At 36.6% G+C, this 17127-nt stretch overlaps 1 protein-coding gene across 1 annotated transcript in view; it reads right to left on the minus strand.

Annotated features, from left to right (window-relative positions):
* LOC107593153 (spermatogenesis-associated protein 16-like) overlaps positions 1-17127 on the minus strand; it is a 52387-nt gene that overhangs the window by 13796 nt on the left and 21464 nt on the right. Inside the window, exons 2-5 of the mRNA XM_016282759.1 lie at positions 10976-11123; positions 7007-7156; positions 5254-5366; positions 629-793 (exon numbers count right to left, since the gene is read on the minus strand). Coding sequence (XP_016138245.1) covers positions 629-793; positions 5254-5366; positions 7007-7156; positions 10976-11123 — 576 coding nt within the window. The remainder of the gene's footprint in view (positions 1-628; positions 794-5253; positions 5367-7006; positions 7157-10975; positions 11124-17127) is intronic.

The raw sequence follows: 17127 nt of genomic DNA on the forward strand, positions 1-17127 counted from the left end.
CACACTCCAGGGATCACCACTCCGTTTCATTCCAGCTGCCTGCTTCCTCCACCTGTACTCGGAGAGGAAGCTTGGCCCTGTGCAGCGCTTTATCTGCATATTTTAAATGTCTTTTGGAGGAACATTCGTTTGAAGTCGGCGATGAGGAGAATAGCTTTGTTTCCATGTAACTTTTTTCTCTTTCATCAAATGACATTAAAAAGCACAAGAGAAAAGTAGAAATCTGCATCCAGAAATTGGCTACAGGACTTTCTGCCATGAGAATATACAAACACATGAAACTCTTATCACTTTTTCTTCAATGGAAAACAAAATAAGTTATTAATAGCAGAACACCTATGCTGCTTTATTCATTTTAAAAGAATTATACATTGAAGATGTGACATACACTACAAGTGCATATTGAATGCAACTAAGTGTATTTTTTTTTACAAGGGCATGGACCACTTTTCTGATGCTTTATAATGCTTGTTTTTCATTGATGGAGCTTCACAGTGCCTGGTCCCTATTTGCTTTCATTGTATGTAAATAGAATCATGTATGTTTTTCATCTCTCCCTTTGTATTCCATGGACGAGAAACATTATTTAAATAAAGTGAGGGGAGAAGAAGAATAGTAACTGCCTCACCAGTTCTGTGTCAGAAGGACTGATGTCCTGAAGGTAGGGTGCGACCGCCAGCTCAGCCAGTGTGTACTGCAGTACATGCATATGTTCTCTGAACCTATTCAACTGTCCTAGGACACTAGCATACTGCAGTCGCTCTATGAGTCCAGATCCTTGGGAAAATCCCACCTAGACACACATCAAATGCATGTTTATTTATACACTGCATATAAACGTAGATATAAAGGGACATAATAATTCTCTGTGCCACTAGTGGCACTAAAGGGAATTGCAGTCTGCTTGTTTGAGCAGACCGTCTCAGTCTGGCGCAACCAATGGAGTGAGTTTCGCCACTGTTTTTTTTGCAACAATTCCAGAAAGGAGAGTTTGAAATAGTTTTGTATTTTTTGCTATTTAATTTGGTGCTTTTAGCAATTACACATTATGGGCCAGATTTACTAAGCAGGGCAAATTAACGTTAGAGCACAATTCCATAAAAGCGCAGATGGGAGAGGAAAATTCTGCAGGTGATTTACTAACAATGCGCTCATTAAAGAACACCGATGCAGCCAAATCATTTCCATAATGACCAGCGCAATCTATCAAGAGCAGCGCAAATTACCGCCTGCTTTAAGACATACTGTTTTTGGGCGTTAAATAGCAGTAATTTGACGAGCGCAAACATTAGTAAATCGCAATGCATGATTTGTTTTAATACTCCTCCCATAAATTTTGCGTCTGAAAGGGAACACCTACAAATGCATATTCGATAAAGTCAGGAGCAAAAACAACTGTGTCCACGCCTTTTCAGCGATAATTCTTCACTGCGCGATTTTAGTAAATCCTGACAGTACTATTTTAATGCCAAAAGACCGTTTGCGCTGGCGCAAATTGTTAGTAAATCTGGCCCTTAATCTTTAAAGGAGTAGTTCACCCCAGAATAAAAATTTGTCCAATAGGTGGCGTAAACCACTTTTATGTTGTTTTGTAGCCATTCCAAAACATTTCTGACATCTACTGGACTGGAGTGTGAAGTATTTTGGATTTTTTGCTTAATTTAAATACTTTCCACAGAGAACCTGAAACTGAACAAGTTCACCAATCCTTGCGAAAATACATAGTCACTCAAACAATAGCAAGGCAACTCGCACTATTTGCGTTAGGGCTTTAACGCATCTCTCAACACAAATGCCATTGGCTGCTTTGACGTCTACATGAATCCGCCGCAGATAATGTCACAGGAGTGTTTATGGCAACTGAATGTGTTGTTATTGGGTTGTGTGTGTACAAGTGTGTTTCTGTCCACGCCTTTTCAGCGATAATTCTTCACTGCGCGTTTTTAGTAAATCCTGACAGTACTATTTTAACGCCAAAAGACCGTTTGCGCTGGCGCAAATTGTTAGTAAATCTGGCCCTTAATCTTTAAAGGAGTAGTTCACCCCAGAATAAAAATTTGTCCAATAGGTGGCGTAAACCACTTTTATGTTGTTTTGTAGCCATTCCAAAACATTTCTGACATCTACTGGACTGGAGTGTGAAGTATTTTGGATTTTTTGCTTAATTTAAATACTTTCCACAGAGAACCTGAAACTGAACAAGTTCACCAATCCTTGCGAAAATACATAGTCACTCAAACAATAGCAAGGCAACTCGCACTATTTGCGTTAGGGCTTTAACGCATCTCTCAACACAAATGCCATTGGCTGCTTTGACGTCTACATGAATCCGCCGCAGATAATGTCACAGGAGTGTTTATGGCAACTGAATGTGTTGTTATTGGGTTGTGTGTGTACAAGTGTGTTTCTGTCATGTTTCCTTGATGCCCTGAGTTGCGCTGTATGTAAATGAAGTCATTATAAATTGAAAAAGGGACGCTGACCTTTTCCACAGAGAGTAACAATACAAAGAAGAAGAACAAACACTTTAAAAAAGTGTCAGCATAAGGTGCTTTTGTTTGAAACTGACAGCTCCCAGCGCCAAAGAGTCCCTCAGAGCCGTTTCGCACAAGCCGCTGCAGTGCTACAAAAGCAACTCCGTGTTCCCTGATGATTCATTATGTCAAATACCCTTTGGCATCTTGTGTTACACGCATTCTTCTGATGCTGAAACTTGACAAAAGGCTACAAAATGTTAGAAGTCAAGTTGAAAAACTGCTATTCTTCGGCTATTTGTGGTACGCTCAACTCCACCACCCCCCTTCTCAAGGTCGCATCTTAACCGCTTTCCCCTGTGGACCGTTTTTGGCCTGTCGAGGTCGCTTGTCTAAATGATGCTCCACTCTATGCCTTTCTAGACTCCTTTTATTTCGCGTGAGCTCTGTTACTCTCCAGTGGCATTCATTCAATTTATGGTCATTTTTATTACCAACATACATCCCCCAGCATGCATCATTTTTCACCACTACTGTCTCAGTACTTTTGGGCGTTTTTTCATCACGCAGCACTGTTTACTTTCCATAAGCCAAGCAAGAGAGACAGTGAGCAGGTTAGAGAAAAAGAAAGCAAGAATAGAGTGTCTTTGGCCTTTAAAAAAATATATATAAATATAATTAATAGTATCTCCTTTAGTTGTTTTTTTTATATAAATTTTATGTTATTTTTTATTAGCTATAATATTTTATACATTTTTTTATTGTAATTTTTTAAAAATAAAAATGAACTAAAAGTATATATTAGGGCAATCAATTAGTTACTTTAAAAAAAATTTAAGTAATGGATATGCTGTATATATGTTATAATATATAATCAATTATATTTATATTTTACATATACAGAGTTATTTTTCTAATATATTATAAACCTATATTTTCCTGTTCATACTCTTTATGTTTGGACACGGATGCAGTGGATCTGTCATTTCTGAAACTTTGATATATGAAATCCATCCTAAAATGCCCAGGGATAATTTAATATTGATGTACATTACTTAATAATTTATATATTTGTATGATTCTGTGACTCAGCAAAGGAGGGTGTGTGCGGAAATCCTGAAAAAAAGTACTGAAATCCGCTGTACTGCTTGACAGGTTGAGTTCTTCATTCTTATATTTATATTTTACATATACAGAGTTATTTTTCTAATATATTATAAACCTATATTTTCCTGTTCATACTCTTTATGTTTGGACACGGATGCAGTGGATCTGTCATTTCTGAAACTTTGATATATGAAATCCATCCTAAAATGCCCAGGGATAATTTAATATTGATGTACATTACTTAATAATTTATATATTTGTATGATTCTGTGACTCAGCAAAGGAGGGTGTGTGCGGAAATCCTGAAAAAAAGTACTGAAATCCGCTGTACTGCTTGACAGGTTGAGTTCTTCATTCTGAGAATGAATGTGTTGCCACAGATTTCATCACAGTGGAGATGAAATCAACTCTGTGTTTTAATCGAGAGCTGATGGCTGTGCTCGGCTGGAGAATAACTGACTAATGTAATTTAGCGTCGTGTCTGGGCCAATCAAACATTTGCCGTTGCTGCTCTAATTCAATCACCGTCCTCTGAAATAAACGCCCTAAGAGTTCAACCTCCAAATGAAATGAAAACTTCATCTGTGGGCATGTTTGTGTCTCCAGTAGTCCATTGTGAGATTGTAGAAAGATTGCAATTATTAGTGGATGTGCCAGGGATACTGACAGCGAGGGCTTGTTAGTCATTGATGGCCCAGCAAGTGTATATAATTAGGAGTGTTGGCTAGAGGAAGCATCACTAACACTATTGCTCATACTTGGGTAAGTGATTTGAACAAAGTCTTAAGCCAATATGTTAACCTTCCAAATGTAACTCTTTTGCACAGTTTGTGCTGTAGACATGAATGATATATTAAATTGTGTGGATGACTGAACTATTCTAAATGATCAGATTGACTATTTTTGGAATGACATTATGGTGACTAAACGATGATAGAATTTTAATTTTCATCTCTTTAAAGGGGTCCTATTATGCTCTTTTACAAAGTCTTGATTTAGTTTTAGGGGTGTACTAGAACAGGCTCTCATACTAGGTTGTTCGAAAAACATTATTTTTCTAATATTTTACATTATTACAGCACCTCTCTCCCCAGTCTGGCATGAACGGCTCGAATAGTTCCTGTATCAAATGAAAGCCTGCCTTCTGAAATACGAAATGTGCTGTGATTGGTTAGCTGGGCCAGTGTGTGTTGTGATTGGCACCACTCGGTGCCTGGTCGGGAAATTTCATGCCCCTTACCATAGCCGCCTGCTGCAAGCTTCAATGTAAATATTGAAAATCAATCAAAATCAAATAAATTTGAGTGCGATTTAAACCCGGATGATTGTACCCACTTCATCTGCCTTGGGAAAGCTAGCGTGTCTCCGACATAGTGATAACACTTGTTGCCTTCTCTAGTGCAGCTCAACCAGGTCTCGTCGTAGTCCAAACGAGTCGTTTGTTGTAGTTTTTGAAAAGTGATTTCTGTTAAATAAAATATCTCCTTTTGAAGTGTACTAACTTTGTAACTTTGCAGATCTGTTTTATGCTCAAACAGCAACATTACAGACTAACTAAAGTTGAAAAAGTGAAAAAGCATAGTAGGACCCCTTTAACAAACAGCATAATACTTATAAACATACTGTTGGACAGTCATTAAGCATCACACAATTTACAAGAACATAAACCCACACTTAGCTTGGTGCACTTAATGAAATCTAGAACTGGCAGGATCTTCTTTCCTTGCATCTCAAACATCATTTCTAGGTCTCTATAGCTGGGAGGCGTGAATGGAGAACTTTGCCCTGTAAAAAAAAGTCAGACCAACAGTGTGTAAATGTTCAGTAAGCCTTACAAATGACTTATTTTATCATTTACAGTAGGGCCCAAACACACTGAAAACCTGGGATTAATGCTAAGAGAAAAACAGAACATTTTAGAAACAAAATAATTGACATGACATTAAAGATTAGATAGATAGATAGATATGTTAGACACCTTAGAACGACAGAGACAGACAGAACTATAGATACAGTTTAGTTTATAGTTTTTTAACCTTTTTCTTTTCCAAAGCTGAAAATTGTTTAATAAGGCACAAAAACAACAATCAAAAACAATTAGTTTGGCAGGTAATGCTGAGAGAAGAATTGGAGGCAGTGGAGGTGTTATGAAGGCTCAGAGGGAGTGAGTTCAAGAGTTTGAACACACTACCACCCATTGAGGAAAGTTGAATTTTCATCAACTAATTATAATATTATGCATGATAGGAGCATCGCTAGTGGGGGAAAAGGTGGGACTGACTCCTGGGCCCATGAGCCACAAAAATCCCCCCTAGGGCCCCCCCATTACAGCGATTTCAGGGCCTGAAACCATACAGGGTTGTGTTATTCTACTGTCTATGCAATACATGTTTGCCTGCAACATTGGTATATCCTAACACTGTTATTCATAGTATAGAGCGATGCTGCAGGTAAACACATCTGCAGCATACAGAACAGCCTCTGTGAACTGTGCATAATATTATGACGAGTTGAAAATGGGAGGCCGATCATGCAGTATCAGTACCTTTCAATAAGAAGTTTGAACAGCATCTTGAGGATGATTGATTAATATAATGACCCATACAGAGACATTACACAAATGTCATAGATTTTCTTCCACTATAATTGAGATCATTCACAAATACAGCCCGAACTCTGCCGACCTCTCCTGCTCTACTGTGCAGCCTGGCTACCGGCAGTATATCTGACATCCATGTCATCTTTGCCTCTCTGGCTTTGCACGAACCAAGGTTAATTGAGAAATGTTATGCCATTGATGTCAATACATTGATTGGCCCCTGTAATCTCTTGTCTGCTTAAACAGAGCAGAAAAGAGCTGAGTTAATAGGAATTTCTCTTACTTGAAAGATGATGATTGTGTGACCTTGGAGGTCAGTCAGGTAAATTTGTACATTTAACATATGACACAGCGTTAGCCCTCGATTTCAATTGGACTAATTTCCATGCACTACTAGATAATTAATTTTTTGTTGACCTAACAAAGTCATTGTAGTGAAAAAGTGTGACTAGAATAGAAAAGATCCCTCAGGGATTGTATTAAAACATCTTTGTCATTGTAATGGTTGTGAGGATTGAGAGGTCTATTTGCACTGCGTATTCGACGCCGCAAGCTTTGTGATCCATTTAGCTTGCCTGAGGTTAGCGCATTCTCGCTCATGTTCTTTCACAAGAGAGTACACTCCGAGAGCTCCTAACGATGTCACCCAGCAGGTGAATGTGTGATGTCAAAGATGTATTGTGATTATACCATGTCCTGTTCAGCACACTCAGAGTCTGAGAGCCTTCATCTTAACACCATGAACATGCAGTGCTAAAGTCTTCAGTTTGTGTTCTGTGGAATCAGATTATAAACTCTCTTCACCCAATATAGAGCCCACACCAACCTGTGAATGTGGGACACCTCCTGTGGAGAAGTTTATGTAGGAAGTCTCCATCATTTCTCCTTCTGAAGCCAAGCGTGAGGAAGTAACTCTGTGTGGATGAAGGTTGACTCCAGTCTGTTGTCTGTGGCAACAAATGACCTCCACGCGGGTCTAGATAGAGATGAAGAACGGCCATAATTTTTTAAAAATCATCTTAAACAGGCAATTATCTATCTATCTGTCTGTCTGTTGTTCTATCCATCGTTCTACATGTCACATGTCTGGGTATCTGTCTGCCTCTAGATAGATAGATGATAGATAGACAGATATATGTTGAACTTAATTTACCACAGTGCTTCACCTGTTTATTTTATTTTAACCCTTGTGCGTCAATTAAAAAAAGTTACACATAGATCCATTGTGGACAAAAAATGTCCATGTCAAAAAACTGTCATAAAAATTTGAAGCTTGGGAGCACAGAGTTAAGTTTGGTCTCATTTTAAGAAGACCCATGGCAGATTATTGTTGAAGTAAAAAAAATAAAAAGTTAAAAAAATTAAACCCCAAAAAAGTTCTAGATGTTTATGTTTATGAAAATGATTTATGAACAATGTTTTATATAAAATATACATTTTATGAAACATGTTGAACTCTATACCTGCTAGAATATCAAAGCCACAAATCTAAACAAGTTGTGTTCCAAATTTGAGGTTGATATCTCAAAAAATGAGCTTTCAGTAAGATTTTGTTTGGGCGCAGTACCACATTTTCCCTATTAGATGCCAGCAAAACTCTGCTGGTGCACACAGTGGTTGGATTTGTGATTTGCAGTAGAGTTTCTCTCTCTCAAATTTTACAAGAACACACACGCACAGTCGCACACACAATCTTTTTTTATGACACACATACAAACCACACTCTGACATCCATTCCAACACACCCACACAATTATAGCTTTATTTATACAATTATAGCATTATTTATCCAATTGGCTCTATAATATGCAGAAGCAGAAAACAGGAATTTTGCTTCATAGGGCAATTCTGAAAAAATGGCATCATCTGGCAAAAAATAGTCAAAAATTAAATTTTAAAGCCTTGCCAACAGAATGAAAGCCTATTAACAAAAATGGCATCATTTTACAGTTGAATGGCACGGCGATTAAAAATAGCCGTTTTAATGGCTTTCAATGGGGACGTTTTTGTCCATGAGGTCCTGAGAGGAACAATTATTTGTACCTAGTGCAAAACAGATTTATTAAAGGAAATGGAAGTGAAATAGTAAAATTCCAGTAAAAATACACACCTGTGCCAAAATGTATGCAGTTGGCAATAACACAATTGCCAAAAGGCAAAATGATAAAAAACTGAAAAGTACAAAAAAATCCAAAAGGTCGCACAAGGGTTACATATAGTTCGATAAATATTTATTTGTGTCATTCCAAATCAGCTTCCTGTGGGGTGTGGCCAGTTGACTTCAGATTCCAACAAGTTTTGCATGTCGGGCATATGCAGTTGATGGAAATATAATAAATGCTATGTTTAATGTTTGTTTACATTTGTACATTGAACCATTATGATACTGGATTGGGTGGCCACAGATGAACAGCACTGTACTAGATCACATATACAGAGATTTAATCGATGTTAATTTGATTTAGTTGATGCGATGCTAAAAGTGACATTATGTTCTATTTTGATGGAATCCATAAATTTCTTTCAAAGAGATTGCATCAACAGATGGCTGAAGGCGGTACATAAAGACAAGGACAGCGGATGCAGAGTGCTGAAGTGACATGGATGTTGACAACCCTGTGATGAGTGACTGTTCTCCTCTAGGGTACTAAATTTAAATTCAATGTGTCTTTCAGTGTCACACATTTATGTCATGGCGGATTATTTCTCCACAACGGTGAACATTATGCTAATTTAATTTGTTAAAAAAGAGAAGATACATGGTAAAAAAAAGAAAAAAGCCAGCATCCCTGAGGAATGAGAATGTAGACATGGAGCACAGCAGGGGATGGATGACTACTCCATGGAATTTGTGCTGTATAAAACAGATTGCATCATCATCTCTGCTGAAAAGGTTTGTCTTTACAGTTGTCTTTTGTCTATATTTCACAAAACGACTCAGCGTTATAGCCTTAAAATAAAATTGTCACTTACACTCATGTTGTTTCAATCCTTTATGTCCTTTCTTTCGTACATGGATTTCAAAAAGAGACGTTTTTCCAGAATGTTCACACTGCTTTTTAGAAGTCTTTTAATATAGCATGCAAGTTTTTTTTTTTGTAGCTTTACAGTCCCTGCTAACCCTTTACTTTCATTGTTTGCACCATTTATAACATTAACATCAAGGTTAACATCTCATTTTGTGGTCTATGGAAGAAAGAAATCAGTGGCTTGAAAAGAAATGATGGTGAGTAAATGATGACAGAATTTTATTTTTAACTGGACTATTCCTTACAATATACAGCTTTCATCTTATCCAGGTTTTTGTGGCCTGTTCTGGAGAGTGTCTGTGCTGCGGTGTGAATGCATCATAAGATTGTGTCCTGGGGACAGACACCCTGCTGTGTCAGGATGTTCCGAAATTTTCATGGTGAATCTACGTTTTAACTTTCAATAAAGTGGAATGCTCTCAGACATGTTTTTTCCACTGTGTCTCCGTGAGGCGTCTTTGAATCGTTTGATCCGAGCAGGGGAAAGCATGACATTTGCGTCACTAGTGTGTATCTTTTGAGCATTGCTTTGAAAGAAAAAAATAGCTTCAAATAGCTGTTCTTTTCATAATGAATTAATCCAGAATAAATGCATAATCTGAGATTATGGTTATTTAATACCCATAACCCAGAGATTCTCTTTAGTTGCAATACATAGAAATCTCCTGCATTATTTATTGTCTATTGTATTTATTGTTACTGTCTGAATCATTAATTCAACTGATTCATTCAAAAACACTGATTCTTTTGGAAATTAAACAAGTGAGCGACTTTACGAATTAGTTCATTCATCATTCACTCCAAAGATTTTCTCCAATATACTTCATTTAGGAACAAAACAAGCAACTGCGTTTAGGAGTGAATTACTGAAACAGTTCAAAACTGATTCATTCAGACACGAAACAAGTGATAGGCTTTATGAATTTCATTCAGTTGATTCATTCAAAAATATCGATTCCATCAGAAACACTGACCGACTTCATGAATAAATCGTTGAATAATTCACTCAAGCGATTAGTTCAAAAACGTAATGTGTGAATCGTTGAATCACTCATTCAACCTTTTCATTCAAATACACTGATTGATTCTGAAACAGACTCTATAATTCGTCTGAAAACAAAAACGCTAATTCTGACCATCACATACACATTTTGACCAATTCGATTCTCTCTCTGGCAATAACTCTCATGTGCTTTACATGCCTTACAATGCAATGACCTCAGCTGACAGTCGCTGTAAGGCTACATTAACTTACAAATGAAATTAACAACTCATCTCACCAAACACACATACAATCAACCAGAGGTATAATCATGCATTGAGTAGTACTGTGTGAATGGTTGTTTAAATTGCTGCAAAGTGTGTAATTTGAAGTAATTCAGGTCTAAGGTCAGGATTTCGATAACATATACAAACTGAGTGCTGAATTATATATTTGTGAATAGTGGGGGGGTGTAAAAACGGTGCAGGCTAATTGAAACATGAAGGTGTGCTCTTGACCTGCCTGTGTGAGAAGCCCAGGCCTCAGTGTTTGAACAACAAAGAGAGCTACCTTACATCTCTGCATGACACAAGCTACACTAATTCATGACCTGTTGCTAGGGCAACACCTGCCTTAGACAAAGCTGAACCTATTAGTCAGACACAATCTAATGCCTGTGAACCTAAAAGCTTCCTATTTGAGTGCTTCATTGTGGAAGGTCTTTCTTTTTTTTCACTATTAAATAAGCAGATGCTGAATGTGGAGTGTCTTGATTTCCTCATACCAGTAAAGATGTAGTCTGTGAAGGCTGGATGAAGCTTCCGGAAGGCCTCCTCCATTTTCTCTATGATGTTTGAGGATGGTTTTCCAGACCAGGGAGTGAACATGACTGAGAAATTCTTCTCCAAAGAAAGCGCTGCCTCCAGGAGCCCCTGTGTGGAAGGGAAATAGAGAAAGGGATTTGTTTTTAATACACTTATTTCATTTACATATAATCAGATCATAAATACTTAAGAGTTACTGAAATGCACAATGTGATTTTATCATTATATTTCCTGATTATAATTTAGCTTTTATATTTTTCTCTGGCACTTCTGTTAGATTGGCATGTGGTTCTGATCATTTCAAAATAAAATATAATTATACTTTTAAAACATAGACGTGATTAAATCAGGGGTGTGTCAGATCTTATTCAGAGTTATGATTTATTTCTTATTCAAGCCGTTGGTGTGTGACTGTTTGAGGTAATCAGCCACCTCCTGTCAGAATATAATACGACTAAAATAATAAAGTATTACTATAATAAGCAGAACACCAAAACAAGCCTGTATATGTACCTATACACACACGCACACACGCACTCTCACACTCACATTGATATATATATACAGTATATATGTGTGTGCGTGCGAATATATAGTCTTGTCAAGTTTTATTTTTAGTATTATGCATATGCTATTGTAGTATTTAATAATATTTAATTTATAAATACATTTGAATAAACTGTAGTGATTTGTACTTTTGCCAATTTTATTAGCGTTTTTAAATATTTATATTTACATTTGAACTAACTATGTTATGTTATATGTTCTGTTGTCGTGTTATGTTATGTTGTTATGTGAGCTAAGTAAAATATATGTTATGTTGTTATGTTATGTTATGTTATGTCAGTTTTAGTAATTTTAGCACTTCATTTAGTTGCCAGCTTTGACAAGGCAACATTTCTAATTTGTGTTTAGGTTTTTTAAGTTTACAAATTTCCAATATTTAAAATAATACGATTTTTAATAGTTTTAGTTATTCTGACCAAGACATGAAGTGACCGTCATCAAGTGAACAGCCACCTAGCATTTAGCAACATAGAAGCCAATTAGATGTCTGCCTTTTGTACAAAATGTGTATCAGACAGTCAGATCAGGTTTGTAGGCTGTTTGAGGCTAACACAAAAATATAAATATTAACAATACTGACAAAAAATGTTTAATGGCAAACTTTGAAAGCATTATTTATAAAAGTAATCCAGAAATAACCTAAGTCTTGAACCCATGGTGATCTATTTGAGTTCTGTGAAACGATTTATGCCGTTTGACCATGAAACACCACTGACGAAAGCTTAGATAAGACACCTTTCACTTAAGGTACATCATGTTTAGTCTTTCTCTTTTGAATTTACAGCACTAACATCTGCAGGATGTTGCCCTCTTCTTCATAGGGAACACTGATAAAAGTGTTGCTGTGTATCATTACACTTTATTCTTCCCCAGAGGACAAAAATATATACAAAAAGACGCTCTTCTCTTCATTTACATTGGTCAAAACAGAATATTTCTTTGGCAGCAGTGGTGAATGCGTTTCTATTGTATACCAAACCTTTCAGTGGGGAAAAAATTAAACTCAGGGCAGGTTGGAGAAGATGAAAAAGCTCACCCTTACTGTGGGCCATCAAAATAAACACACGAGTTGAACTGCAATCCATGTGGGATGAAAATGGATAGAGAAATACATAAATGAAGAAGGAGTGGGCTTGATGTACACTGAGAGTTATCCTACACTCAAGTCACTTCAAGCAAATGCAAATTATGAGCAGATACAACCCACTTTAAGGAGGTCAAAATGCATTCATTTTATATGCTGTAAATTAGAAAAAAGCGCTTTTCCCTTGAGTTCGCATGAGAGAGGCAGCCTGGGCTAAGAGCACTTATATTAGTATGAATATTTCCACCATCTTGGAATTTTTAATAAAGTGAATTCACATTGCAGATTTAACTGAAAGAATAAACCAGGAATAATGAGCGTGAAGCCAGTATCACAGGAGCGTTACACAACACTGAACTGCCAAACTAAACGGTGTTCCTTCAAGTCAAAGGCGCTGATGTTTTACACACAGACGTTTTGTGATTGATACGCACTGATCTACCTCAGTCTGCACTCTTTTAAGCAATAATCAGTCATTGAGCTTTTGATTGGGCGCTGGGCCGCAGTGGGCACCCAGCAGCCCATCCGTCCTCACCTGCCAATACAGTTTGATGAGCTTGCTTATGTGCCGGTTGTTGCCTCCTGACAGCCAGTAAATGTAGTCAGCAATCATGGCGCCCCTAATGACAAGGACAGAAACAGGCGGACGGTATCAGACAACTTTCAATCAAGATGTTACATCATCTAGAGGGAGACGGCACAGGAGACATGGCACATACTCAATAAGGGAATTCACTCGACAGACACACATGCACACACCGTGCCGTGTCTCTCGATACAGTCAAAGCGCTTGCATCAGGCTGACTCATGCGGTTGCTGGCACAAAAGTCTCTCTCTTGCATGTATTCTTTCTCAGCGTGACAGCGTTGTGCTAATAATATTCATGTGTATGCATCACATCATCAAACTTGAGAGATGTGAAAGTATCAAATTGACCTGTGGTGACAAATCTTTATATAACAAGGCGAAATAAACTGCATTTATCTCTGATATGATGAGTAGAAACCATATGCATGTAATTACCTTCAATTTACGAGGGTCATGTGACAATGAGATTAGATGAAATATTTATCTTTGCATATAGTTTCAGATCAGTTTTTGAAAAAAAACAGAAGGAAGAATACAGTGTATACTGTATAACAAGTTAGTATATTATTCATTAAGTGAAACAAAAGGCATTATTTCCATGACAAACGTTCTAAACAAGAGTATTCTACATAGTTTGTCACAATATACAGTCAATATAAAATAATATTAAAATATAGTTTAAATATTATATATGCATATAGAAATATATACAAGTATAAAATAGAAATGTTTATTTTGTTATTATTTCAGTTTTGTGTTGAAAGAAAAATGTCTTTCAACAGGCTGATCAAATATGTCAAAATAAAGATAATAAAAAAATCCATGGATATCAAATCGTCAGAATTGAGAGATGTGAAAGAGAAAACTGACGCATGAGGGAGAAGAAAAAAGTGAAACAGAGGTCTAACCTGGCATAATATAATATAATATGATATTATATTATACTATATTATACTATATAAAACTATTTTACATCATGTTAATGAACAATGAGTTAATTAAAAATAAGTTATTTAAATATAATATAATAAATTGTTTAATAGGAATTCTCTGTGAAGTCTACTGTATGTTTGCTGCAGTTCTGGTTGCAATAAAATGATTATAATGCATTACATTCTATAAATACATACAAATTAAAGGGGTCATATGATGCTGCTAAAAAGAACATTATTTTGTGTATTTGGTGTAATGAAATGTGTTTATGCGGTTTAAGGTTCAAAAAACACATTATTTTCCACATACTGTACATTATTGTTTCTCCTCTATGCCCCGCCTTTCTGAAACACGTCGATTTTTACAAAACTCATCGTTCTGAAAAGCGAGGTGTGCTCTGATTGGCCAGCTATCCAGAGCGTTGTGATTGGCCAAATACCTCAATCGTGTGACGGAAATGTTACGCCCCTTACTATATTGTGATGCCCTGTCCGGCCGGAGCGACGAAGCATAAACATTAAAACCCATTACAAACTAGGCATTTTTTGCATCCAGTGGGGACGTCTTTTTACGCGTTGCGTTGTATCACGCCGCGTAAACATAAAACCATGTCTGCATTTGTGATCGGAGAAATGACCAACAACAAGTGCTACTATACACTGCTCAAAACTCGCAGTTGAATCGTCAATGGCAAATTCTTTAAATATAAAAAATGTACTTACAGTCTGTGAGACAGAACAGCCAGCATTGTAGTCTACTCTACCAGGATCAGGAAACAGTCCTCCATAAAATGCGCTGGACACATCTGAATATTTGGGTTAAACAGTTCTGGAACAGTGTTGTAAATACAACTTAACCACTGATTTATAGTCGTGTCCTCTTTTGGAAGGCCAAACAAAGTAGTTCCGCTTTCACAACGAAACACACAGCGTCTTCACGACATGGCGGCGGCAACAACAATACTACAGCGAGAATAAAAGTTACGCCTTCTTTCTTTGCGTGAACATTTGGGCGGCGTTATGCAAATCTTCCCACATTGTGACGTAGATATGTGGGGGCGTGTTAGAACGAGCCATTTTAGGTAGGCGTGGTTGACCCTTAACTTTTATAAAGAATATCTCTTTGGATTTGAGACTTTAGTCTTTGCAACTTTACAGATCTTCTTTATGCACCAAGAGCTCGTGACACTCCAAAGAGAAAGGAAAAATTGAAATCGCATCATATGACCCCTTTAAATTAAATAATGAAATTAAAAATGAAATAAAGTCATTGTTGCTGATACCCTGGAATTATTTTTATACACTTATTCAAAAAGACGTGCATTTCTATCAAATAAGGAAATAATAACTGAAGTAAATGTTGTCTAGTGTTATGTTTTTGTAACTTATGCCAGTAGGTGACGACAAGTGACTGACTTTATGAGTGAACAATTCAATCAGCTGATTCAGGTATGCTTAAATACATAAACTAATTGGCAGTACTATGTAAATGTTATATGTTTATTTAACTTGTATAAAACCATTGGTCTGAATATCATTCACGGCTGTGATTATTTGAAACAATAGCAGTCTTGCCATATTGCAGTACTTATTCTGCATGTTCATATTCTCCTATTTATAATTACATTGGTGGTGTCATTGTTTAAGAAACTAAATACAAAGTCTTTTTGCTTAGGCAAGGACATAGAAGTATCGGAAAAGTCATACAGTGAAGTTCAGGCTATCTTTTAAATGTGTCAGTAGAGAGCATCAGGTGACATGCATATGCATGTGTGAACTTCAAATTGATGATGCAGTTACGAGTTGCATGCAAAACTCTGGAGGCACGTTAAAAAACAGCAGAGCAGTGTTAAGGATGAAATATTACCTTCCTCATCACCTTGTGCTATGAAATATAATTAAGACCCCTCCAAATTCACGAATGCACTGGAAAGTACATGACTTGGATTGTATTAGGTGCCATTTCCTTGAACACATTTTGATAAACTAAGTTGATTAAATTATCTGGCCTGGATGAATCAAATGACTTGTTTTTTCCCCCCCCACAAGAATAGAAGGGCACATTTCACTAGGCAAAGTGAACATGCACTTTTATTATATAATGCAGGAAATTAAAACAAGACACTTGTTTTCCTCCCATGATATAAATCAAATCTGATTTGAGAATGCTGTGAAATTTGAGTTTGTGTATTCTGCTCTTTGGCCTCCTTCAGAGAGCTAATCTACATCTAGAGCCAACGTGTACAGATGACCTGACGATAACCCTTGTAATTAGTCCAGTTCTGATCTTTACACTAATCAGTGTAATTGCAATTAGTCTGGTTCTGATCTTTTAGCTCATTAATGACGGCTAACCCCACGTGAGAGTTGTCACCAGTGTAGTCTGATCATTGTGCTTATAACGCTTCATCTTCTTCATCAGATCTATGAATCGGTTTATGTATTTGTGGGTGGTTGAGTGAAGAGACTCCAGAGTTGGTTTTGTTCTAGGAAACAGCTGCTGTGTTTGTCATGACTGAGTCATCTAATAACCCAAGATGTGGCTCATCTCCAGAGACTAGAAGCTATGTTTGGATATAAATGCTAGGAAATATAAATGGCTTGATAAAAATATTCAGAATAGTGTTAATTCTCCTCACTGTAAAGAAATAAGTGTAATTTTATCTGTAAAATATTGTAAAAACTGGACATAGGTTTACAGTAAGTTCCCATCCTATATACAGGGAAAAATTGTAAAACTGTTTAATGTCATTTTACAGTAAAATGCAGTCAATGTTACAGTTTCTAGAAGTCAAAAAGAACAAATCAACATGACACTTCCACAGTTGAAAGTATTTTGTTTAAATAAACATGTTTCTTAATAGTTTTTGTTAGCAGTTATGGGTTTTATGTTACATTTTCTGTTGTTTAATGAAAGTTTATTGCATTATTTAAGTGTTGT

The sequence above is a fragment of the Sinocyclocheilus grahami genome, unplaced genomic scaffold (genome assembly GCF_001515645.1).
Source record: "Sinocyclocheilus grahami isolate Dianchi unplaced genomic scaffold, SAMN03320097.WGS_v1.1 scaffold165.1, whole genome shotgun sequence".
Classification (NCBI taxonomy): Eukaryota; Metazoa; Chordata; class Actinopteri; order Cypriniformes; family Cyprinidae; genus Sinocyclocheilus; species Sinocyclocheilus grahami.